Below are 24,317 nucleotides of genomic sequence, written 5' to 3' on the forward strand. Positions count from 1 at the left end.
AGGCCATGGGTGGTCCAAGTCATGGGAAACTGTGCCTGGGGCCACAGGGCTCAGTAACACACTGCAGGAGTGAATGAGACACACAGGGATGTGTTCTTATTTTAACCAGGCAAACCCAACTAGACTGCAAAATATCCATCATGGTAATTGAGTGCCACTCTTTTGGAGAGTTCTGGAAACCAGAAGAGAAAGAGAACAGATCTCAAGTAAATTATTTGCACCAAAGAGCTGTCCAAAGCCTCTGAGGGATTAAGACACATACATTGATTCTATTTGATAAGATGGGTTATTTGTAGCCTACTGACCTCTTCAAGGTAACTAAATCCCACCCTGCTGGGGTATCTCTGTCTCTCTACACCAAGTACCCACCTGTAACTCCACCAATATGACTCCCCGTCAGGGTGACAGTCAGCTAAAAGATCTCAAATTTGCAGTTACTCTACAAAATGTGTCTAACAAACGCTGTAAGTGCCACATTCTACCATGTGAGATCAACAAGGGTAAAGATCCAAACCCTGAAGAACCAACCACACTCTTCTGACTTAGAGCACTGTCAGGAAAACAGCTGCAACCTTAAAGAGAGTTAAGGTGCCAAACCATGACCTCTCACATCTGGTTCTTCACAGACAGCAAACACAAAGGAAAGCTGCCACACAGGCAGGGGCTCAGGCAAGGGGCTCACAGGGGAACACCACAGTGGCCTTCACAACTGAGCATTCAGCACCAAACAGCTCTGCAAACATCTGCCAATACCTGCAGGTGCTGTCTGCATGGCCACAGGCACAGGGCTTGGCTGTACACGACACCAGCTACCAGGCAAGGTGGAATTTGATGCCACAGGCACCAACAGCAGGAGAGGGTGGAAGCTGCCGTAATGGATGGGGAACGCAAATCCCAGGGCCTGCTTCTGCTCATGAGGATTGCATCACAGCAGTGAGCAGCAGGGGACCTCCACGGCTCCTGCAGCCAGCAGAACGCCAGCTCAGGCATTCCCATGTCTTCTCCTGGCTGGCAAACCAGGCTCCATTCCTTCCCCACAGCTGTGGGCACACAGGCACAGGAGCACTGTCACCATGTGTCACACGTGCTGCTGTCCCTCACCAGGGCCACAGGGCAATGGCTCACTCCAGAAGCAGAGTGTGTGACAACAGCACTGCTGCTGTTCCTGCAGGGTGTTTGCCAAGGCTGGGCTTTGTCCTGGTGCAGGTGACCCCAGGAGAAGTAGGGTTGGCATCCTGGGGTACACCAGCAAGAACAATCCCTCTTGCTACAACAAAAGGGAAACCTGTAAACCCTTAATTCCCATGGTGAGCTGTTAAGATCTCAGTAACTGCTTTTTCAGTGTCAATCCAGTACACTGCAGTCTTCATGCAGAGGAACCTAGCAGCTGGTTTATGAGGTTCCATTTTCACTTTCACTAAAGTAACAAGGGTTTTTTAGACTTTCCCATCCAAATACAGGAAAACCCCAGATCCAGCATGAAGCCAGGTTTCACATGTAACTTGAGTCTTTTATAGAGGTCTGTATCAATAATCTTCTTAAAGTGTCTCTATGTTCTGGAGATTACCTGAGCCTACTCTCAGATACTCAGGGTGCTTCTATTTCCTCTGGCACCTCGGTGTGACCCCAACCAGCCCATGCTCTGTTCACAAAACAGTCATTGCTGTGTTGTAAGGAAAAGGAGACAGTTCTAAACACACGCTGCTTTATGTTTGTCTCTCCAGGTTCTTAGGGTAAATCCAAAGGCTAAGCCTCCTTGTAAGTCTCAGCATCCTGTCGGGGCAAGAGGAATGTCACAGTAAGTGTAAATATTATTGGATCATGTATACTCAGCCTCCTAAAGCCTCTGTCTCCATCCTGCCCTGTTTATTTTCCCCCACACACTAGGTAAAAGCAGAGACCCACCAGTGTTTTTCTGTTCATTGTTTCCTCAGCCATTGCAGTCTCTCGCAACCATTCAGTTCACCAGAGTTACACCACTTTAATTCAGCCTTATCTATTGACACTCAAAGAGCAGGTTACACATGTTTTAAATTATTATTTACAGCATTCTAGAAATATTTTGCAGGGATCAGCTCAGGCTCATCTTCAGCAAGTGTCTAAGAGGCAAGGGTCAGCATGAATGTCAAGGTCTGGACCCCAAGCTCTGGAAAAGGGTTTTCTGGCTTGGAATATTTCCTAGTCAGAATTGCCAAGAATTGATGGAGCAGGTGACAGGGCTGGAAATGCCCAAGGAGCTGCCACAGTTATGCTTCAAAGATTCACTTCAGAACAGAGAGCTGGTTTAGAGCACATATGTGGCCAAGAGCTGGAGAAGTCAGAACACTTAGAGACAAATTCACATATTAACCCAGGCTGGGAGGAAAGAGATGAAAACATGGGTTATTTCAAAGATAAGGTGATAAAAAAGGCCAGTGTCACAGCAAAACAAACTCAAGCACTTCAGTTGCATATTTATACGCAAGGTACATGGTTCCAAAGCTAAACGAGACAAAGATGAGTGCACATCAACACTTTGCCATAGAACAAGGACATATCTTGCACTGCAAATATTTGCTCATCTCAAAAGTGCCTTTCTTGCTTCATCAGAGGCCTCACTGGAACTTCTGTGACAGCTGAGCTTTAACAGAGGATGTCAGGACAGAGTAGAAAAGTCCTGCTCGTTTCTCTACGTTCAGCCTCACTGTAGCAACCACAGACACGACACAAGCCAGGGAGTGCCAGACCTGGGATCAGCTAAACCAGGTCAGGATCTCTGTGGAAGGGGGCAGCTACTGCCAGCAACTCTGATCTTTTACACAGAGGCTGCAAGATGTGAGCAAATGATTGGCTTAAAGCTCTGATCAACATTTACTGCTTATCACCTTCTCTTCCCACTAATTTGGTGTCTGCAGGGCAGGGAGTTGTTTTCTCTTGAAGCCCCTGAGTGGAGGAGACTCTCCATGGGGTATTCATTAGCCCAGAACATGAGCAACAGATAAAACACTCTTCTTCTCCTTCAAAGTTAAGTGCCAGCAACACAGCCAGGTTTCTGCATGTGAAAAATTCAATCTATAAAAATCTCTTTTCTTTGCCATCTAGATGCAGAGTCCCTCGCTGAGCCTGGCTGGGTCTGCCTTTGGAACCACACCTGTGTTTACAAAGGTAAAGAGCACAAGTTGTCTGAACAACACAGCTTTCCTGCAACTATCAGCATTACATTTTGCAATTTTTTCTTCCATCAGAAGGTATTTCTAGGCTGGAACATTGGTTCATTTACAATTCAAAAAAGCCGGCATACTTTGTTAGTGATGCTATCAAACTAATATCTTAATTGGTAAACGATCCAGGCAGACAGAACCACTTATAGGAATTCGTCTCATTTATTTCCTGCAAAGGAGGCTGAAGTGGAAACCTCACATTATAACCACCCTTATTATTGCATCCAGTGGAACAGATGTTTTTCCTGCATTTATATCTTTATTTAAATGCACAAGCAAGGCTCTAATGAGCACTGGTCTCCTGGTGAAAAAAACCTCTACCCACAACCCACTGCAAATGCATTTAGAATTCAGAAAACTATTGTAAGCAAAATGAAAATACAGGCGAGACCATCCTCCTCAGTGAAGGGTATATCATTTCCTAATAAATATTTCAGTGGGGAAATACTTAGATCAGGCATTTAACACAAAAATTTTCTCCTCCAGGGTCTACAAAACATAAGAGCTACCAAGGGTCAGCTGGTGGTGTTTGAGTGTCGCGTCCACTCGACACCCACCCTGCAGGTTCGCTGGTACAGGGAATATGACCAGATTGTGGATTCTGCCGATTTCCGAATCCTGCGGAAAAGTAGGTGTGGCTGCACCAGTCTGGGGTACAGACAGCTCACTGGGACAGGGATAACACAGGAGTGAGGGCTGCTGTAGAAATCAAGAGATGTTCATAGAAGCAGAGTTAAGTTTACAGTATCAGATGACCCGAAGTCACAGGCGGCTGCACGGTCTGCGCTTCCTCTGGTAGTGCCTGAGTGGGTCAGGCACAACTGGGGGATATTCCAGGCTGTTAATGATAGCCCTGCTGGGCCATGGAGGCATTGTCACCATATCCTAGAACTACTGATGTACTCAGGGGAAAAGAAAGCATAGCCTCATTTCAAACAATTTCTTATACTCCCAGGATTGAGGTCAGAGCTCCAGAGGGCCAAAACCACAACAACCAACTCCAAAGTCAGTAGAGCTCTTTGTGTATAACCTCAGTGGACCTCTTTGTGTATCAGCTCAGTGGAGAGGTGTTTGTACCACCGGGCTCCCCAGCCACACCTGAGCTTTCCCTATCCAGATGCTACTCCTTGTCATGGACAGAAAGGGAGACGGTTCCCTTGTAACCAGGGTGACGGCTGAGGTTAAGGGAAAGGGAATGAGGGCTGAAGGGTTTGGGGTTTTTTTCCCATTCTGACATTATAATAATTTAAATATTTTCTCTCTTATCTTGAGCAGAGGCTTGTTCATCAGCAGTTCCTGGTAAGTACACTGAGTTTTTGTTAGTCCTCACCACACTCAGTATTTCCCACCTCATCCAAAATAAAATGATAATGTCCAAAGGTAGCCAGAAGACAAGTCAGTCAGGCCAAGACCATTCAAATTCTTATTTTGCTGCAAGCACCTGAAAGGCCCTGATTTTTTCCACTACCTTAGAAAAAGATATCAATCCTTTTACATTCAGCCAATGAAGAGTACTCTGTGCTAAGAGAAAGCATATCAGCTGTTCTGACCTATAATCTTTTGAACTTGTGCAAGGAAAGACAGAATTTAGCAAAAAAACCCAAAACAACAAAACCACCTAAAACCAACCAAACAAAACACCCACCACAAGTAATGTGCTTAGTTTCATTAATGTCACAGGAGGAGTCTTCTTTAATCTTGCTCCTTCTAAAGCCCTTGACTTCCTATGCCCTGTACATCACTTTTTTGCACTTTATTAGTGCCCATCCCCATCACTAAGTAAAGAGCCCTATAAAGAGCAGTTCCTACAGGTTAACATTTGCCTCCTGTGGTACAACATCATGCCTGAATCTCTTATTTCAGAGGAAGTCTGCACCCTGGTTATTACAGAAGCTTTTCCTGAAGACTCTGGAATATTTAAATGTGTTGCTGAAAATGAATTTGGGTCTGCAGCATCCAGTGCACACCTCTCTGTTTCCCCAGGTAAGCACATGGAATTCTGTGTTGAGCAACTAAGCACGAAAGAATTTGCAGTTGCTCAACATCAGGCAGAATCACAGATATTTTCCAAGCAGAAGCCAGACCCCAGCGATTTTGTAGGCTCTAGAGAAGAGAAATGCCCAAAAAATGCAGTCTGCTTGGGTACCTCTCGAAGCTGGATGCAAGGTGTTCTGTGTTTGTGCTTTTGGTTCCTCTTCTTCCTGGGTAAAGGATGACAATGTGGAGATGCTGTTCCCTCTCTCAGAGGAGTCTCATCCCTGAGCTTCATCCGTCCAGGGATTCCAGCTTGGCCCAACACATTGGCTGTATCTATACCTTGTTTATGTATAAACACCAGTTTGGCTTGTGCTGGAAGCCATCTGCAAGCAGAACAGCACCTGGCATGTACCCAGAGCTCACCAGCCCTGGCCAGCAGTCAGGTTTGGCTCATGCAGCTGTGCAGGTTTCAGTCTGTGCAGAGCAGAATGAGCCTCATCCACCTGCTCAGACATTCCAGTCTCCCACCCCCTGTTATTGCAGTCCTGTACTGGTGAGCCACCACTGCTTCCTACCTGATGTGGGGACAATTCTACTTCTAGGAGCTAAAGAGCTGGAAAGCTTTGGAGGTGCTGCCCCCAGGCCAGCTGTGCAGGTCACCATGAAGAAACCCATCTTCCCCAGGAAGAGCCAGGACCATGGGGCAGCTGCTGTGCCATCCTACAGCCCAGAGAGCCCAGGGCTGGGCACCCGAGCAGCAGCCACAGGCTTTGGGCAGAAGAACTCCAGGAGCCAAGCTGAAGATTTCCATGGAGCTTATGAAAATTCACCTCAGGCCTCGCCTCTGCGGTAAGACAGAGGGGAAATCACACCCCTGGGTCAGCTTTTCACAACACATGAGGCATGAACTGTCCAGTGCTCCCAGCTGCACACCCCAGTGCCCCTTACCCGGACAGGGATCAGGCACATGCAGTAGCCTGAGCTGCTTGCCTGGGTGACAATGACAGTGTGCAGCACCAACCTGGCAGGTCACAAGCTCCATTTCACCAGTGTGTATCCACCTAAAGCAGCAGGGAAGTGCCTGATGTCGTTTGCAGGAGTGTCAGTCTGTAAGTAACTTAAAAGCATCACCCCAAACAGCTGTGCTCTAGGAGACCTTTGGCTCCACAGCAGAGCATGAGGCAAAGATTACAGTACCTGGGAAATCTCAAGATACAATTTTGTTGCCACCACCTTCCTTGGTGGCCTTGGCCAAGTGGCATCACCTCGTATTTCTCTTTCGTATTCAGAAAGACAGCAATAAAACTCGAGATCCATAAGCAAGGTGCAGACAGGACCTATAAAGCACTCTGTGGAGGAAAAGCACTAAACCAGTGACCCACTGGATAGAAGGAAAACTGTCCCATGCCATGGTAGGGACACTCAGGAGATGGAGATTCTCCCCCAGTAATAAAGCATTCCATTTTATGACAAGACTTGATCCAATTTCCATTCCAAATGCAGCTCTCGGGTTGCTTATTGCATTATCAGTTATCCTGTTTGATTGCTCCAGAGAAACAGAACAGGTCAGAATGCATAGATTGGTGATGTCATCCCCATTTCTGGAGGTTTCTCAAGGATTCATAGACATAATAATGACCCTGGATGGTGACAGCTCAGCCATCCAAGCCCAGCAGAGGATTCCCTCAGTCCTGTCAGTGACAGTGTGAGCTACGTGGAGGCAGACGCGTGCCTGCCCTCCCAGCTGAGTGCCAGCCTGCAGCTGCAGTGATCCTGTTACAGACTGTGGAAACGGCTGTCCCTGACAGAAAGCATTCCCTGACTTAGAGATTATTTTTGGATGTACTCAGCCATTTTACCTAACCAGTTATTTTAACAATTCTGAACACCCTCCTTTAAATTTTACTATGGGAGAGATCATTTTTCAATATAGATGTCTCCATGCAGGAGAGTTACCTTTTTGCTAAATCACTGAGTAAAAATGGTTTTGCTCCAATAATGAGCATGCAGATCATTAAGAGGAAGCTCTCAGTTTCGTTTCAAGCCCTTCTATGAAATCCAGGCTCACTCCAGGGAAATCAGCTGGGATTCTAAGCAGACCCTAATGTATAAAGGGATTTTCCATGCCACCAAAATCAGCTATGTAATAGCCCTTAAAAAATGTAGGTTACATATGTGTGTGTATATAAATATAAATAAATGTAAACAAAAAACATTAACTAGTCTAGACTTTGGACACATCTCAAAACACAGAGAGAAACTATAAAAATTTCTATATATACCCATCTATGAGAATTTAAATACCTTTAAATCCCACAGTCACACTGCCAGGTGCTTTGAAACATCATTATGAATGTGACTCAGCATTGTAAATGTTGCTGTTACCTCAAACTCAGCAATCATGGCTAATGGTTGGCTGTAAAATAACATCTTGTTAGTCAGATTTAGCATATAATTCCCTCATGTAGTGTACGTGGTTGAAGATGTATTACCAAAGGCAAATACCAACAAAGGCAGTGATGACAGAACAAAGCCATTACTGGGAATAGCTAAAAATGAATGAAATTCTTGTACCCGTATTCTCCCAATTATTGCCTAGCAACGGGCACTCCAACAAAGCTGGAGAATGCAGTTCAACAAGACTGTCACTGTCAGCTACTCCTTTCTGAGCCCTTTACACCTGCAGCTTACAGTGTCCTCAACAGCCTTGAGGAAGCAGAATAAAACCACTTTTGATTATTAACTTCATCAAAGAAACTCAATCCAAGCAAAAGAAGAGGCTTCAGGCGCTAATATACTGCCAAGTATTTTAGGTAGCTAGCTTTTAAGTATTTTAAAATTAATAAACGACAGATCCTTAACTCTTTTTCTAGACATTTTTTGCTCTATGACTCAAGCAATGAGGGGAAAGAACCCAATCAGAAACAGCAGGACACCATTCTGAGAGAGCAGACTGGAGCAGGACAGAAAAGCTGATTTCTGACACCTCGCAGTGCTGGTCACAGCACTATTAAATTACTTGGCACAGGAGATGAGATTTATTCCTCTGCCTTCATCAGTTCAGCTTCCAGTCCTTTCACCTTTTTCCTACCTTCTGGATGTCACGTTTTTCTGTTCCTTCTCTTTCACACAAGCTGTCCCGGTTGTGTGCAGTCTTTTAAGTGTATAAAACTGTCCTTAAACTGATGCCTTGCAGCCAACTTTAGTGCTAAGTTGAGGCTGGTGGGAAGCCAGGGAGCCTGTCTGAGCACGGAGCCTAACCTTTACCGTGCTCACAGCTTCCTGCAGGGCAATGATATGATCCGTATTGTTTTCGAGTACTTGTCTCTCTGTGCAAACCACCTCTTTTTAATTTTTTTACTTTTTTTTTTTTTTTTTTTTAACGTAAAACCCAAATAACCTCTCCGACGACGAGGGACGAATTCCCTCCCTTAATCACTTTCATGCGAGGAATTTATATAAATTACCACTCAATTAACACCTGCCCTGTAGTTTTAGTTCACGAACGATGGGGCGATGTTTAAATACAAACACTGGAGGTGGATTAACCTTTGAGGATCGCTGTGCTGAGAGACTCACGGGCACAGAGAAGGGAGATGGGAGGCAGCTCAGAACCCACACGCAGCCCAGCTGCGGTACTCTCGGGCTTAGGGTGTTTTTAAACAATAGGCGAGGGTTGCCAAAGTATAATTAAGATATTTAAAACACTATAATGCTAATTTAAGATGTAATTGGGCATTGAAGCTGGTGATTCAAGGGGTACAAATCACCTAACCTGCCAGCAGGATCTGCTGCTGTTCTGGTGAAAACACCACAGCTGAATTTTTAAAATCAGTGTAAATAGGTGTAATAACAAACTCAAGCAGCAAAATATTACTATTTACCATATTTTTATCGTATTCTTTCCACAAGAATAGCTTTGTTACTCAGTTTATGACTGTTCAGACACATCCACGAGCGCTGCCGCTGCTCCTGCCCGAGCCCCGCACAGGAGCGGCGTGTGGGTGGCCCCGGGGCCGGGGAAGGTGGCCCCGGCCACGGAGAGAGGGCTCGCTCGGGTCTGCGGCTGTTTGAACCCGGCTCTCCAGTATCTGCTGCCTTTAAGTGCACAGCCTTAAAATCAGTAGCAGAGTTTTATCACTACAGAGGCAATTCGCTACAAACAATTAGTTGAATGAGTTAAACAAGGAATTTAGAACTATAGAATGGTTTGGGCTGGAAAGGAGCTCAAAGGTGACCCTTTTTTTCTGCCATAGGCAGGAAACACCTTTCGCTGGACCAGGTTGCTCAGGGCCCCATCCAACGCAGCCTTGAGCAGCAGGGATGCGTCAGTCACGGCTTCTCTGGGCAAGAAGTTCCTTGGGATAACTAAGTCCCGATTTAGGATTTGGGGATGTTCAAGCATATTGCAGCGGTCCTTTCTCGCTGCTCCCTGGCGGTGCTACGGGCAGAACACCTGCTTTTCTGTTCAAAAGCTGGCGACTTCTTCAGTTCCCCCAGTTCCGCCGAGCCGGGGAGGCTCCGGGGAGCGACAGCGCTGAGCCGCGGGGAGGGACGGGGCCAGCGGGGCCGGGGCTGTGCCCGCCGCCACCCCGGTGATCCGGGACAGGGACAGAGCCCGGGACAGAGCCGGGACAGAGCCCGGGACAGAGCCGGGGCAGAGCCCGGGGCAGAGACCGGGGCAGAGCCGGGACAGAGCCCGGGGCAGAGACCGGGGCAGAGCTGGGACAGAGCCCGGGACAGAGCCCGGGACAGAGCCGGGACAGAGCCCGGGACAGAGCCGGGGCAGAGCCCGGGACAGAGCCGGGACAGAGCCCGGGACAGAGCCGGGACAGAGCCCGGGACAGAGCCGGGGCAGAGCCCGGGACAGAGCCGGGACAGAGCCCGGGACAGAGCCGGGACAGAGCCCGGGATAGAGACCGGGGCAGAGCCGGGACAGAGCCCGGGACAGAGCCGGAACAGAGCCCGGGATAGAGACCGGGGCAGAGCCGGGACGGGCGGCCCGAGCAGCAGCGGCCGCGGGAGCGGCGGCTCGGAGCGCCGGGCGGTGCCAGCGCTGCCCGCGGGCACCTGCCCAAGAGCCGGCCCTCACACGGTGCCCGGGCTGCGGAGACTCTTATTGTGACAGCGGCGGGGGCCGGGGACACGCAGGTCCCGCGGTGTCACCGCTGGCAGCACATTAAAGCCTCCGGTCTCGTACCGCCGCGCAGAGGGCGGCTATGACAGCCCGGGCCAGTGAATGACCGTCCCTTCCCAAAATACCGGCCACGGCCCGGCTGACAGCTCCTAGGCTGTAGGTAAGGTGCCTGTTCGGGTTTTTTTCCCCGTCACTTTTCCCTCGGAGGCTGGCTAGGGAGGCGGCGTGAGGGGCCGCAGCACCGGGAATGCTGAGGGGAAGCCGTACCTTTGGGGCGCGGCGGTGTCAAAGGGAACGTGGGCGGCCACAGAGCCGAAAACACGGGGTTGGTTTTCAACAGGCACACTGTCCCTGTTGTTACTTACCGCTTTCATCTTGTAAGGTCAAATGTCTCTTCGGGTTTATTTGCTTTTCTCCTCCCAAATCAAGGTGGAGTGATTTGAGGAAAACGTGGCTTATTCCTTGCTGTGCACCAGGGCTTGGCTAAGTGCGGTGTTCTAGAAAACAACGCGAACGCTGGTTTGCTGTCCACAGCTGGTGGTACAATGAGTGTACAAATCCGTGCACAGGTAGTGATAGAAAAATGGGATAAGGACAAGACTTAACGAGTTTTCTGCACCAGTGAATGAGGACGTAGTGTAGACACGCTCCAAAAGTTTGAGCCAGCTTCAAATTCCAAGAGTATGACAAGTGAAAAGTTAGGGAATTTTTACTATAAGGTCTCTGTTTACTTACATCTAATTCACAACTAATATTGACTATTACCTTTAGGAAATGAAAACCTTAAGTCTTTAATATCAGAGCAACATTTCCAGTTATCTCCCCCCATGGGAATTTATGACCTCGTGGAGCCCTTCTCCAGGCTCTCCAACGACAGGAATACAATATACTGGGTATATATAGCAGCCAAACAGCTGATCTCAGTGGGGCGAGATTACAATATTTTCCAGCACATGTAACTGTGGGGATTTATATTCTCTCTCTCTCTCTTTTTTTTTTTTTTTTTAATTTTTATTTTTTATTAGTGGCTTTATGTTTATTTTGGGGGATTATTTATTTATCCTGGAGATGAAGTCACTTGTCCATTTAAAAAAGCTTGCTCAGTGAAACTTTCCCGGGTCTTGAGTTAATGGAAAGCCCAGGTTTGGATATCGAACACCTGCAAAATAAATGCAGGACTCTGTGCAGCTCAGCTTGCCCTACCCTATCTTGCAGCTCATATGATTCCAGCAATTAGCAGCTTTAATAGCAAATCTCAGGAAATCACCTCGAACAGAGACACACAGTCCTTGGCATTCTAATCCCAATTCTCAGCTGGATATTAGAAGCTCTGAATTCAAAACCCATTAAAGAAAAAAATCAGGAGATTTGGTTTCAAAAGTTTAGTTTTAGACTTAAAAGAAAGTGAAACTTTTGTGCTCGCCTATGGTACGAGGAATTTCTTGGCACGGATAGCTGGTTCTGGGAAATAGTACATTTAGCATTTTGACAGGGCACAAAACAGCAGGATCCAGGGATCTTTAGTTAAGAGGATACATGGGAAATTACCTGACTTAGCAGTAGTATCTGTTTATCTGTAGACTTAGGCAGGTGGTTAACCAATTGCTATTTCCTTTAGAATTTACTGGGCTCCGACATACGAGACAAGCATGGTGTTCATTGCTGATCCAGACAGACTTCGTGGTTGTTATTGTAACCCAAAATGTTCATCCAGTTGTGGGACAGTTCTAACAAATCCTTAATAACTTTATTTTAAGTTCAAGCTTTAATTTAGTTGAACTTTAATTCCATAGTGTTTGGATTGCTAATGACTGCTCAGAACACAGTATTTTTGTGATTCAGCTTGTGACGTACGATTTATTTTATCTGTATTGTCTTCCTTAAGGGAAAATCCACTCCAAGAAAGCCTCTATTCTGCAAGGCAAGGGTTCCATTCTATCCAGGAGCCCAGCCAAGAAAACTTTTGTGGCCTACCACCTAGCTTTTACCAGCCACCTATCCAAAGCCAATTATCACCAACAAAAACCCAGGACAGCCGTGAAACCTCTCCTATGAGTGTCCCTAATCTCCCATCCGTTTCCTCTATGTGCCAACCAACCATGTTTAACTACGAACGTCCAAAACACTTTATCCAGTCTAAGAATGTGTGTCAAGGGCAACAGCAGCCTCCAGGATCTGCAGCCTCCACAGAGTCAAGCAGAGAAATCAAACAGTCCTCCATCCTCATACAGCCTCGTAACCCCAGCGGGCAGAAATTCTCCTCCTCGTCATCGCTGAGCTCTTCAATCACGCTCTCCTCACCTTCCTGTAGTGCCCCTAAGGAATCCACATATCCCATCACACCTGCATCTGCACAGTCTCCTGCTAGCTCATCATCTGGGCAGAGGCTTCTACCCATGCCTAACCAATCCCCCGCAGCCTTCCTGTGCTCAGTGCTCCCCTCGCAGCCCGGCTATAACAGCCCAGCTCCTTCTCCCATGGAACCTCAGTAAGTATACACAGCCTGCTAACCTGCCCTGCTTCCCTCTGGCCTGTCCCCAGCACTGCCCATCCCAAACCCAATGCCCTGGTAAAGCACCAGCCTGGCCCAGCCGATGGCGCAGCCCCCACTGACTGCTGGTGGTCGGGTCAGGAGGCTGAGTGCCTGCCCTTGTGTGGGAATTAAACTGCACAGCGGGCGTGTCACAGGCTGCTGTGTGAGTTTTCTGGAGCTGGTTTGCATATTGTTCAGTTTGATTTGACAGAAGTCTCTTGAGGTTATTTAAAACAGAGGACAGGCACCCATCTCAAGTTAATTTCTTTCCAAAAAGCATGGCTTGTGAACAGGGAGACGGGGAAGGCAGTAGTATTCCCCACACATAAACAACTTAGAGAGTCCTAGCAAGCCTCAGCAATATTTTCAGGTTCCACATCGTGATGTGGATCTAAACTCACCTACAATACCCCTTTTATTAATCATACATGTAAAGGAAAGGCAGTCCCTTGAAAATTTTATCCCTTTATACCAAAGACTAAATTCTTTCCTGAAAGTGTATTATATCATTTTGCCTTTGGGCTGCAATCCAAATATCTTCCAAGGTCAGTGAGATCTCAAAGGGAGCTGGGCCTTGCCTTCTCACCAACTTGTATTCCTGCCAATATCAGCTGGAGGTCCTGGGGAAAGTCAGGGTAGAATTTGCATAAAGTGAGATATTGGAAAGTTGATAGGGGCAGGGGGTCCTGCTGACTTGGATATAAATCCAGGTTTAAGTGTCAGTTTGCATTCCGGAAATCAGAATATTTCTGTCTGTTTTCTGAATCACAGAACTGAGGGAAGGGGAAAGGTAAGATGGGGCGGGTTAACTGAGGAGTGTTTCCTGAAGTCCTGCAGGGGTGTGGGGGGTTTGGGACACAGCTGGAGTTTGTGCCTGCTGGGATTTGTGTTTGTAGTGTGGGGTTGTTTGTTTCCATACAAAGGGCTTGGGTGCCTCACTGTGCTTTTCATATAAACTGCTCTTAAATGCAACGTGTAGTGAAATGAGGAATTATTCTCCCAATCACGCTACTTATGGGCAAACAGGGACATGAGATGTATTCACCTGCTGGGCAAATCACTTAAGTTTTAAAGTTATAACTCACATTAAGTTATTAAGTCCAAGCAGTGCTGGGAGTATTCTGGAATTATAGCACTTCTACTCTAGTCTGGTCAGCAGAACAAATTCCCAGGCAACAGGAGGAAGAGGATTTGGAATAGAAATAATTTCTGAACACAGGGAAGTCACAAAGCAGGTCAGAACCTGTCAGCACAGAGTGCTGTGACCTCCAGCAGACCTTTGCAACCTGTTCTGATGGATGCTCCTCTTTTCCTAGCATCTGTCAGAATCAGATGTAGTACCCAGCTCCAGGAGCTGATTGTACCCCGTGGATTGCAGGGTCAGGCTGTGAGGATGTAGGGATGCTGAATGACTGTTGTGGGAGGACACTCAGTGACTTGGCTGCATCATGATGCTTCTTCCCCCTAAGGTTTTGATACTCAATCACCCAGCTTGGCCTGTTCACCTCCCAGATGCTTTGTGGGTCCGTTTGGGTCAGTTTTTAGGAGGCAGGCTCACATTTTCCTGTGCATTCTGTGAAGCTGTAGCAAATAATCCAGCAGGCCTATGGGAATAACTTTGTTTTCTCTCCCTTCATTAGTAGTTACTCGCAGCCCATGTATAACAAACAAGCCAGCATCAACTCTATGCAGAAGACATCAGACCAAGAGATTCGAGGAACAAAAGAGGCCCTCATTCAGGACTTGGAAAAGAAGCTCCGATGCAAAGACAGCCTTCTCCAGAACGGCAACCAGGTAAGAGATTAAAGAGCTCTCAGTAGTGCAAGCAGGGGGACAGAGACTGCTTCTACTTCCCCAAACTGAGCTAAAAGCAGAAGGAAATGCAGGAACAGCACTGCCCAAAGACCTTTACTCAGAACCTCAACAGATCCCACAAGAGCAAAAGCCTTTTACGACCAGAATATTCTTTCAATGTGAAACAAAAAGGGAGATGTTTAGAGCTGTGGCATGAATTTGAACTCCCTTCTGGGTATCCTGTTGAACATCACATCCACAGAAAATTAAAAATCCAAGGAGAATGCCTCAGTTCTCTAGACATGACTGCAACCTGGTTTTCAACACTGGGGTTAATAAACGTCTCAAAATCATTAGAACCTGCGGAAATATTGGAATATTTGAAAATTCATTCCAGGGACCACCACCAAATAGGGTAAATTTTTTCTTTTTATATGATCACCACCAAATGGGGTAAATTTTTTCCTTTTATATGGACAACAATAAATGAAAGAAATTATATGAGCTTTTATCATAAAGCCTGTCTCCTATAAGTAGTGTTCTTAGTCTCAGTACCTATTTATTTATTCTGCAGAGGGTCACAATGGAATCCCCTTTGCCAAGAAATCAAAATCTGGCAGAAAAATTTGCTACTAGTAGGGAAGCCCACTGCAGCAAGCTAGAGCAGGCAGGTTTCTAATGTAGGAACCTTTCTGCTGGCTGGAGGCAGACTGGTAGAAGGCCAGTGTTTAAAGTTTCCATCTTCTTTCCCCTGAAGTGGGAAGGAGTATTTTCATGATCATCAGTGAGAACAGGTTTGTGTCATGCATGTAATTTTAAATACTGAATGGGGAAAAAACCCTGACTGAATATGCCCCTAAGCAGGAATGTCCTATGTGCTGTAAGAAAGCTTGTCATAGCAAGTCAGCTTTCCTTGCCATAGGAAGCCAGGCTAAAAATAAGGCTTATGCAATCAGCACTGTGTCCTCCTCCCCTTGTCCTCCAGCAGCGTCTGAGCCAACTGACCAATCTCAGCCACACTTGATACACACGTAAGGACCTCAGGGATATTCAGCTCTCACAGGTTCTGCTAAAGGTCTTGTGCTCTCTTCTAAAGAAAAGTCCCACAAGGCTCCCAAACCTTTCCCCACCCAGCAGTAGACACATGTGTATCTGTACAGAGTAGAAATTCAGTCAGAGCTTGTCCTCATGCCATAAAATCCAAACATGAGTTAAACTGTGTAGGCAGCGAAGTGTCAGGTGTTCTGGTGCCCAGGGCAGTAACATACTTTTCTAAAGGAACCCAACTGACAGAGTTTGAATTTAGCTCTGCTCATTTTTATCCCTGTGTGCCACATCCAGATTGTAGGAACTTACTGTGTCATGCCTGAAACGTGTCCTTGCCTCCTCCCCAGACAGCTCACAGCATTTCACCCTGCAGATGCGCTGGCATAAACCTCCCCAGGGCTTTCAGGGGCAGTGGTGCTCCTCTCTGGCCGTGCCTGCTTATGGTGTGGCTCTTGCTTTTTTTGGGAGCATCCATCATGCCCCCAGCTCCGCAGCTGAATGATTTGGGAGGTTTTCCCAGCCCTAACAGAAAGGTACCCTGGGACTTACTCTGGCTTCTGAGGATGATGCCATCAGCTACCCATAAATAATCCCAGCAGAGAAAGAGGAGGGGTGGAAGGCCACAGATGGCATTAGGGAGGCTTTGATGAACAGGCAGTTTAATCTTTTATGCATTTCAGTGCTGTATATATTGAGGCTGACTTCAGTTGGCATTACAGACTGCAAACCCTTTGGGCCAGACGTGGGGCTTCTGCTCAGCTCCTGCTTCCATTGACAACATCCTGAATTTGTGGCATGTTAATGTGCCCTTGACAAGCTGATCTGAAATAGTAAATGGACTTCTGAGTAGAATTGCTCTCCACTCTGCTTTCAGCGCTTGACTTATGAGGAGAGAATGGCTCGCAGGCTGCTCGGACCAGTGAATGCTGCCTCTGTGCTGGACACACAGGGTGAGGACAACATGCAGAATGCACAGGTAACTGGGGCCTGTCTCTACAGCAAGGATTTCCTGTGATTGTGCTGTGGGCTGCTTGAGCCTGGGTGGGGCAGAGATGGGGTTTATTTGGTTTATTTGCTCTGGGGGGATGGCTCTCAGAGCTCTCTGTGGCTGGGGTTGGGTGCTTTCACAGGGTGATGGCCAAGGGGGAAAGTTGAAGCACCATTCCCTTGCTGTGCCTGATCTGTAGGAATGACCTCTCCAGGGAGGAATTACAACAGCTGCTGCACAGCACAGTACCCAGTGCCTGTGACAGGCAGGGAGCAGCACCATGAGGGAGCCAGGTACCCACTCCCAACAGCCTGAGTGCAGGCTTGGCCAGGACAACAAGGTTTACACCTGTCTCTGTTCAGAATAAGTGACATTGGCTTCAAGAGGTCATGGCCTTGGGCTGGGATTGGTTGGGTTTCAGCCCTTCCAGGGGGCTGCAACCATTAAGAGAAGGCAAAGCAGCTATTTCAGCAGCCCACCTGCTGATGGACAAGAATCTGTCACTACTGGCATTTTCCAAAGTGTTTAGTTGGAGACTTGCATCATTTGTTGGTTATTCAGGCCAGTTAGAAGTTCTCTTTGGCATTTCTGTGCTCAGAGTTAGTGGGAACATCTGGTTTGGCACTGGGTACCTGTGCAGGAGAGGAAACACCCCTCCTGCTGCAGGCAGCAGAGAGGCAGGAGCAGGCTCACACCTGTCAAAGTGCCCTCAGCAGAACTCCTGCATGGAACAGACACTTCAGACCACAGCAAAGGAGGAATACACAGTTTGAGCTATTTCTCCACAACCTGGCAAGAGCAGCAAAGAAGGGAAAAAAATTTAATGTCAGACAGCAAGGGAAGCCTCATCTTTTGCAGAGAACAAGGAAATATTCAGTCAAAACAGGATGACTGACAACTTTTCAGCATGTGTGAAATGCTGCTTTAAAAAAAGAACATTGGAAGCAGAGATTGTCTTATGTTTGGGACATCTTACTCCCATTGTTCAGCCTTATTTTTAAATACTGTAGTCACTGATTCATTCAACCTCCTGTTTCCTCAGGAACGTAACTCAGTCCATGTAACAGGTCATTAGAATCATCAGCAACTTCATCACTACAGCATCATTTGACAGGACAAGTAATAACTGTGCAGAACTTGTGCAAATGAGCAGATACAGGCAATTGCCTTTGGATTCCACATTGGACTCAGCCCAGCAAACCCCTCATTCATGTAATATTTCCCCTGAACTTAAAACTGCCTCCCTGCTTGAAGTTTAAACCCAGGCTTAAATGTCCCACAGGACTGGGCTGCAGAGCAAAGAACCAAACACTGGAATGGCTCAATGCAAACACTCCAGAAATTTTCAGGCAGCGTTTGCTCTGACTCCAGTGCTAAAACAAGTCACTGGCACCAAACTCTGTTGCATTTTCCAAACATCCAAGCTCCTAAGAGGAATCAATCCTGGGTGCTTTAGCAGATTTAGTCATGTGATTGCAGAGTTGTCAGCGAGCTTAGCTGGTGCTGTGATCTAGAAAGAAAAGTATTTTCCAGCTCAGCATGTGTCCATCACTGCTGGTACCATATTTAAGTGGGCACAATACAAGGCCCTTGCCAGCGATTCCACTTCTATTCCTGCTGTGGGGAAGGACACTCTGTACTCAGCTCTCAGTTTAGATATTGCCAGGAGCCCTGCTCCTCTCTAACAAAGGTTATGGGCTGGCAGTAAACTTTGTGTGCCAGACAAAGCTGCTGCACCCATCACCTGGGCAGCAGTGAGACGTTCTGCCGTGGCAAAGCCTATGGTTAACACAGACTGTGTCAGGTCCTCGTGCAAGGTCCTCTACCTCATGTCCCAATGACTTCTGAAGTAGATTCATTTCAGTTTTAAGCAGCAGTCAGGATATGAACTCAAAATGGCTTCTCATTCAGTCTACAGACAAATCTTTCTGAGTGAATTCACCTCTCCTCTTTCTCTTCCCAAGCACCAGAATGCAGAAAACGTCAGGCTGCAGGTTCCTACAACACATGTAAGGTAAAGCAAAAACTTGTGCTGTGCTATTCTTCAAGATCTTATTTCAAACATTGCTAGACAACATTGGATTCATCTCACTACTAATCACTTTTGCTAAAGTGGTAATCACTAAATTCACCCCCTTTAGACTAAAATGCTACCATTTGTGGATGGGTGATGATGCCTGTGATCGTAATCCAGTGAATTCTAAGCATAGCATTACAGGTTTAAAAACTCCATGCACCTTAGGAAAATATTCTTTGTATTCTAGAAGATTAATTTCTAGTCAAAGAAATATAAATTATTTTAATGAATATAGATTATGAAAACGAAACGCAGCTATTTATTTCTCCTGTCAGTTCTTTTGGATATTAGGCCATAATGAAGGTCATGCTTCTGTGTTGAATTGAACAACTCAAGCAAGAGAAGTGGCTGATCAAAAGTTATGACTTACAGCTGAAAATCCAATCAGAGCTGTAGTGTTGGATTCCTAAACGTGTTAAGGGATTCCAGCTGCATTCAGAGCTTTGATGTCACTTGTGCTACAGTAGCTTTTCCACAATTAACTCTTCTTGTCCCATTTTCAGGAGCAGACCGTCCTCAAGAGGCGACGATCGTGGACATGACTCGATCCAGGAAAAGTTTTTCCAGCCACGTTTTACACAAGTGCCTGAAGATGTTGTGATTGAGGAGGGGCGGTTCTGCAGGCTCGACTTCAAAGTAATGCCAACCTCTCCCTTCCCATTCCACTGCCAACCTCTCCCTGCCCATTCCATTCCCTCTTGGGGTGTGGGGCATGGACAGAGGTCTCTGCAGTGCCTTTGCACTTTAATAAGCCAGAGCACTAAAGGCAGATGGTTCAGGGTCTCCCCAGGCAATGGAAACCAAGGGAAAGGAGATGGCTAAATATTTCAGCATTTTCCCTTGGAAAATATAAGTGGAACTAGCTGCATAAGGTTATGATTAAAGCTAGTGGTAAATATACACCACTACAGAATGTCTCTAGACCTCCTTGGGAAGAAGGAATATTAATGCCCTGTTTAAAAAAGGCTTTTTGGCAGGGAACCTTGTGCTTTGCAAAGGGACTCCTCTGCTTCACTGGACACATGTCCAGTGAGGTCTGTGTAGGATTCATCTCCCTTCATGAGTCTTCCCTGAGGTAACTGTACTCTGGCTGGAGCAGAGAAGCAAGGAAATGCCCTCAATAGAAACAAAACTCAAGAATGGCCAAAAACTTCATGGCAGCTGTACCAGCCCTGGGGTAAGAGAAGACCCTGCTCTCCCTCACAGGCTGGGGTCTTCCTGATGACTGCCAGTCTCTTTGCTCCAGTAAACTCTGACCAGACTTACACATGGCCTTTAGACATCTTCCTCCAAGTTGCCTAAACTTCTGAATGTCACAGAGAAGCTGGAGCATTCCTGCAGGACAGCTTATTTACAGCCCATGTCAGTTATGGGTGTCAGCACTGCTGCAGTGATAGCTGTGGGAACAAAAGGCTGAACCCACAATGAGCATCTTGGGCCTGATCAAAGCCACCTACAAGAAAGGAACAACAGGGGGTTGCAGGAACAGCAGCTACTGTCTTGTAGCTACAGCTCATCTTTCCACAGCACTCCATGAGCCTTTCTGTGCAACATCACATTAATATTCAAAACTAGGCAATACTATGCAATTTTGCAGTAGAAACATGGTTTGATCACCTATCAGCATCAAACTCCCTGCAGTATTGGAGGGATTTTATTATCTTAAAGTTATTTAACTCTTCACTTCTCTCCCTCACAGGTTAGTGGGCTCCCGACTCCAGATGTGATGTGGTACCAGAATGGAAGGATGGTTCATCAGGATCAGTTCCATAAAATGATAGTGTCAGAAAAGGGGTTCCACTCATTTATTTTTGAAGCAGTCAAATCCACTGATGCAGGGACATACGAATGTGTGGCTGTCAACCGTGCAGGAGAAGCCTCTTTCACAGTAAAAGTGGAAGTAATTGGTAAGAACTGGGAGCGCCGATAATTCCCTGGCCACACAGGGAAGGTCTCAGCAATCTACTGCTTTCCTCCCTGTGTTTGGGACATTAAACTAATAAGAAGCAGAAGTAGCACTCCACATATTCAGGCTCAAACAGTAAAAATCCACTTACCTGTTCCAAGACTATTTTAATAACTACACCTAGAATGCCATATTTCTTCAAGCCACTTCTATCAGGATATTCAGATATAATGAGATGTCAAAAATTGAATTTAATTAATGTTATTAATTTTCCTGTATTGATAACATCTGTTAATTGACTCTCCTAAAGTGGACTGTGTTTACTACACCCTTATGCTCATGGGAACTGCCTGCAGGCTCAGGAGATGCAACGAGGAGCACATGTCCTCCTGAATTTAGCCTCCTGAAGTCTTAAAAAACCAGCACGACATGAGCATTCCACACTTCCAGTAACTCCTCCTTATCTCTCCTCTTTAATTTAGCAAAAGAACATCACATGCCTCCAACTTTCATTTTCAAGCCACAAAGCAAAAAGGTTTTTGAAGGAGACACAGCCAGACTGGAATGCCAGATCTCTGCCATCCCAACACCTCGAATTTACTGGAAAAGAAACAACGAAATGGTACAATATAATACAGACCGAATAAGGTATCCTACTGATGAGTTCTGATGAGTTGGCCATTGGTGTGTTAGAAAACAACAACCAGTATTTGCTGAATCAAATGTAAATGGGCTGGTCTCTAAGAGCAGCAGGCTGGAAAGCTGGATATGCCCCGTCCTGTGTGACGCAGGGGGCACAGCCAGGCACGGTGCTGGGAGCCTTGCTTTGGGGGCACAGAGGGAGAGAGCTGTGCCCAGGTGCTCCTCTGGGTGCAGCAGCAGTAGAGGGCCCATGGAGAAGCACAGCTTTAGGAATGGAAGGGGCAGTGTGGGGATACACGTTGATGCCACCTGCAGGGTGCCAAGATGTGAGTCTCTGGTGGCTCTAACACAAATGCAGCGTTCATGTCTGAACAGTGTGCAGTGCAAGAATTGTTCTGGGGCTTGCTCAGCTCCTCAGCATGCAAACTGACTCTGCTTTCTCTCCTTCCCCCTCAAAGCACTTGGGCACTAACACCTTCATTTTCCAGCTTGCTCCATGACAATACTGGAAGGATTTGCCTCCTGATCCATAATGCAAACAAGAAGGATGCTGGCTGGTACACCGTGTCTGCTGTCAACGGGGCAGGGGTGGCCACGTGCCACGCCAGGCTAGAGGTTGCAAGTAAGTTCCAGGTCCCAGTGCCACAGAAAGGGCATCTTATATTCAGAACTGGCCCCCGAGATTAATCTCATGAAGTTCAGACTGCTGGGAGGATTTATTTCCTAGACAAAAAGTAACTATCCTGGGAAAAGCTCTTTTGTTTAGGACGGGACACTGTGGAGTGTCCTTTTGCACTTTCAAAGACCACAGTTTCCCTGACACCAAGCAAGAGGGTGAATATAAATCTCTGGTGTCTGAGATATGGGTTTGTCTGCTAAATTCTTCCCAGGGCTTTCTGGTTCATATTGCAGATAAAAAGCAATGGGGTTTCTCTACCATGGGTGTCTCCACACTCTGGGAAGGCACTGAAAGAGGATTTTTCTCTCTGTTCCAGCACATGCAAATAAGCCACTTCCAGCCCCAAAGCAGTTACGGGTTCGACCAACTTTTAGCAAGTATTTGGCACTTAATGGAAGAGGACTGGATGTGAAACAAGCTTTCTCACCAGAAGGGGAGTTTCAGCGTTTGGCTGAGCAGTCTGGACTGTATGAAAGTGATGAACTTTAACTGGAAATGAAAAGGAAAACCTCACACCCATAAGAGACAGTTACAACATAGATGCAGTTAACTGGTGATTGCTCTAATTAGCAAAATACCTACTTAATATTTTTACTTTGACTCTTGCACATTCAGCTGTTCCCATTTTACCATGTTAGATTTTATTTATATGGTTTGGTGACTATAACCATTAACTGAGTATTGCATTTTAACTAGAAAGCCTAAGAAAGCAGGTTAATTAGTTTTTACAAGTGTGGGTGGGCTTAGTTCCACCTGTGCTTGGTGACATGCTAAGGTAGCTTGGTTTGTACTGCTTCTCTAATATCACTCGTGATAATATCAGAAGTCTGAATACTAAACCAAATAGATTAGAGTGTTTTTATGAGAATAAATTATAGGCAAATAAAATTTTAAATAACCAACATCAGCTCTGACTCTTCCTTGCTTGTTCTGTTAAAAGCAGCTTTTGAAAGTCTGGCATCAGCTGCAGCCTGGGAAAGATGGATTCTTACCCTCCTAAGCTTTCCACTTGTCCCCTCCCCTGTCTGTTCCCACTGTCATTTGTCATCTGACATATATAAAATATTTAGCATAAACTAAATGCCGACACCCTATTAACACTACACCATGCCAGTGAGGCAACATCAATATTTATTCTCCTTGCACACTTGACCCAAAAGCTGCCCTCTATAATATGAATCGTTAGGGCTATCATGTTTTCCCTCCTTTAATCAAGGAGTGGTTGCAACTTATCTTGCTGTTGACTCTCAACAAGCTGTTGATTTGAGTCACCCAAGTGGTTTGTGTGCTGCTGTTCACAGACACCTTGCTCAAAACAGTATTAAATACCATGGAATAGGATTTTGCTGAACTCCAGCAAACCAACATTGGAGACCTTTCAACTGTACTTACTACAAGAAAATCTGTGGGGGCTGATGTAGCCTGAGCTCCTCATCTAGGTGCACAGTCAGCAAACCTCTCAAGCATCTTGCAGAACAGAAAAAAGGAGGCCTCAGTTTCACCCTGCATTGCTGTACCATTAAATAACCCCCCAAATCTGAACTGCATAACACTGGCTATTAAATTTCCCCAAAAATCCTGCAGCTCTACCACCTCTGGGCTGCCCAAGTGATGAAATACTCTGAGATAACTCTGCTGTTGCACATTTGGAGATGGAGTTGATCACATGCAAAGCAGTACCCAGTTTGCCCACAGGCTCCAGTGGAAGGTTGGAAAGTCTTCATCATTTCTCTGGCAGATGCCTTTACACACAAGTCATGGAGTAACTGAGGTGACTCCCACATTTACCAGCAATCACTGTATCAGGTGTACCTCATTCGGTACTCACTCCTTACTCCACACATCATCCACCCAAAAACATCCCTGCAGTGGAAATGCCTCTCAATTCCCAGCAGCACCACTTTGTGACAACTGGAAATGGCAGAGCAAGGTTAGAAGCTGTTGTCACCCTCTAAATTCAGCCTGTGAATGTCCCTTCCTTGCCCCTTCTCCCTGGTGATGTTCAGTGTTCTGATACAGGCTCCTCTGCCTGGAGCCTTCCCCTTCTGAGGGTGACAGGAGCAGTTCTGGGAGCTGATTTCTGCAGGGCAAGGCTTTCCTTGTCAGTATGTGTTCTTGTAGAGAAACTAGTGAAGAAGCTCCCTCACCTCGTGCTTCCCCTGAAAACCATGTGCCAACTGTTGTGCTTTCAGCTGAAGAAAGGCAACCAACTCTTCAAATGCTTCTGGAGAAATTCTGGCTACAAAAAATACTGATACTCCTGAATAATCAGCCTAGGAAAATGATAGGCCGGCTAATTGCTGCATCATATACCCAATACAGGGCTTGAACTGGAAA

General features: G+C 46.4%; 1 protein-coding gene across 4 annotated transcripts; it reads left to right on the forward strand.

Annotated features, from left to right (window-relative positions):
* Nucleotides 1-3,081: 3,081 nt before the first annotated feature.
* MYOT (myotilin) lies at nucleotides 3,082-22,882 on the forward strand. 4 transcript variants are annotated; one of them, XM_066197191.1, is made up of 14 exons: nucleotides 3,082-3,144; nucleotides 3,687-3,828; nucleotides 4,476-4,499; nucleotides 5,064-5,183; nucleotides 5,780-6,026; nucleotides 12,200-12,802; nucleotides 14,491-14,641; nucleotides 16,563-16,664; nucleotides 18,641-18,690; nucleotides 19,257-19,389; nucleotides 20,453-20,660; nucleotides 21,142-21,307; nucleotides 21,790-21,923; nucleotides 22,297-22,882. In XM_066197191.1, the coding sequence occupies exons 1-14, from the start codon at nucleotides 3,082-3,084 to the stop codon at nucleotides 22,467-22,469; spliced, it is 2,316 nt and encodes a 771-aa protein (XP_066053288.1). In that variant the 3' UTR covers nucleotides 22,470-22,882. The 4 variants fall into 4 exon arrangements, with proteins under 4 accessions (XP_066053288.1, XP_066053290.1, XP_066053292.1 ...); XM_066197193.1 differs by lacking the exons at nucleotides 3,082-3,144; nucleotides 3,687-3,828; nucleotides 4,476-4,499; ... (1 more) ...; nucleotides 5,780-6,026; nucleotides 12,200-12,802 and adding an exon at nucleotides 10,334-10,474 and having other exon boundaries at nucleotides 14,488-14,641; XM_066197195.1 differs by lacking the exons at nucleotides 3,082-3,144; nucleotides 3,687-3,828; nucleotides 4,476-4,499; ... (1 more) ...; nucleotides 5,780-6,026; nucleotides 12,200-12,802 and adding an exon at nucleotides 10,334-10,474.
* The last annotated feature ends 1,435 nt before the right edge of the window (nucleotides 22,883-24,317 follow it).

The sequence above is a fragment of the Chamaea fasciata genome, unplaced genomic scaffold, assembly GCF_029207755.1.
Source record: "Chamaea fasciata isolate MVZ Bird 193981 ecotype frontalis unplaced genomic scaffold, bChaFas1.0.hap1 SCAF_15, whole genome shotgun sequence".
Lineage (NCBI taxonomy): Eukaryota > Metazoa > Chordata > Aves > Passeriformes > Sylviidae > Chamaea > Chamaea fasciata.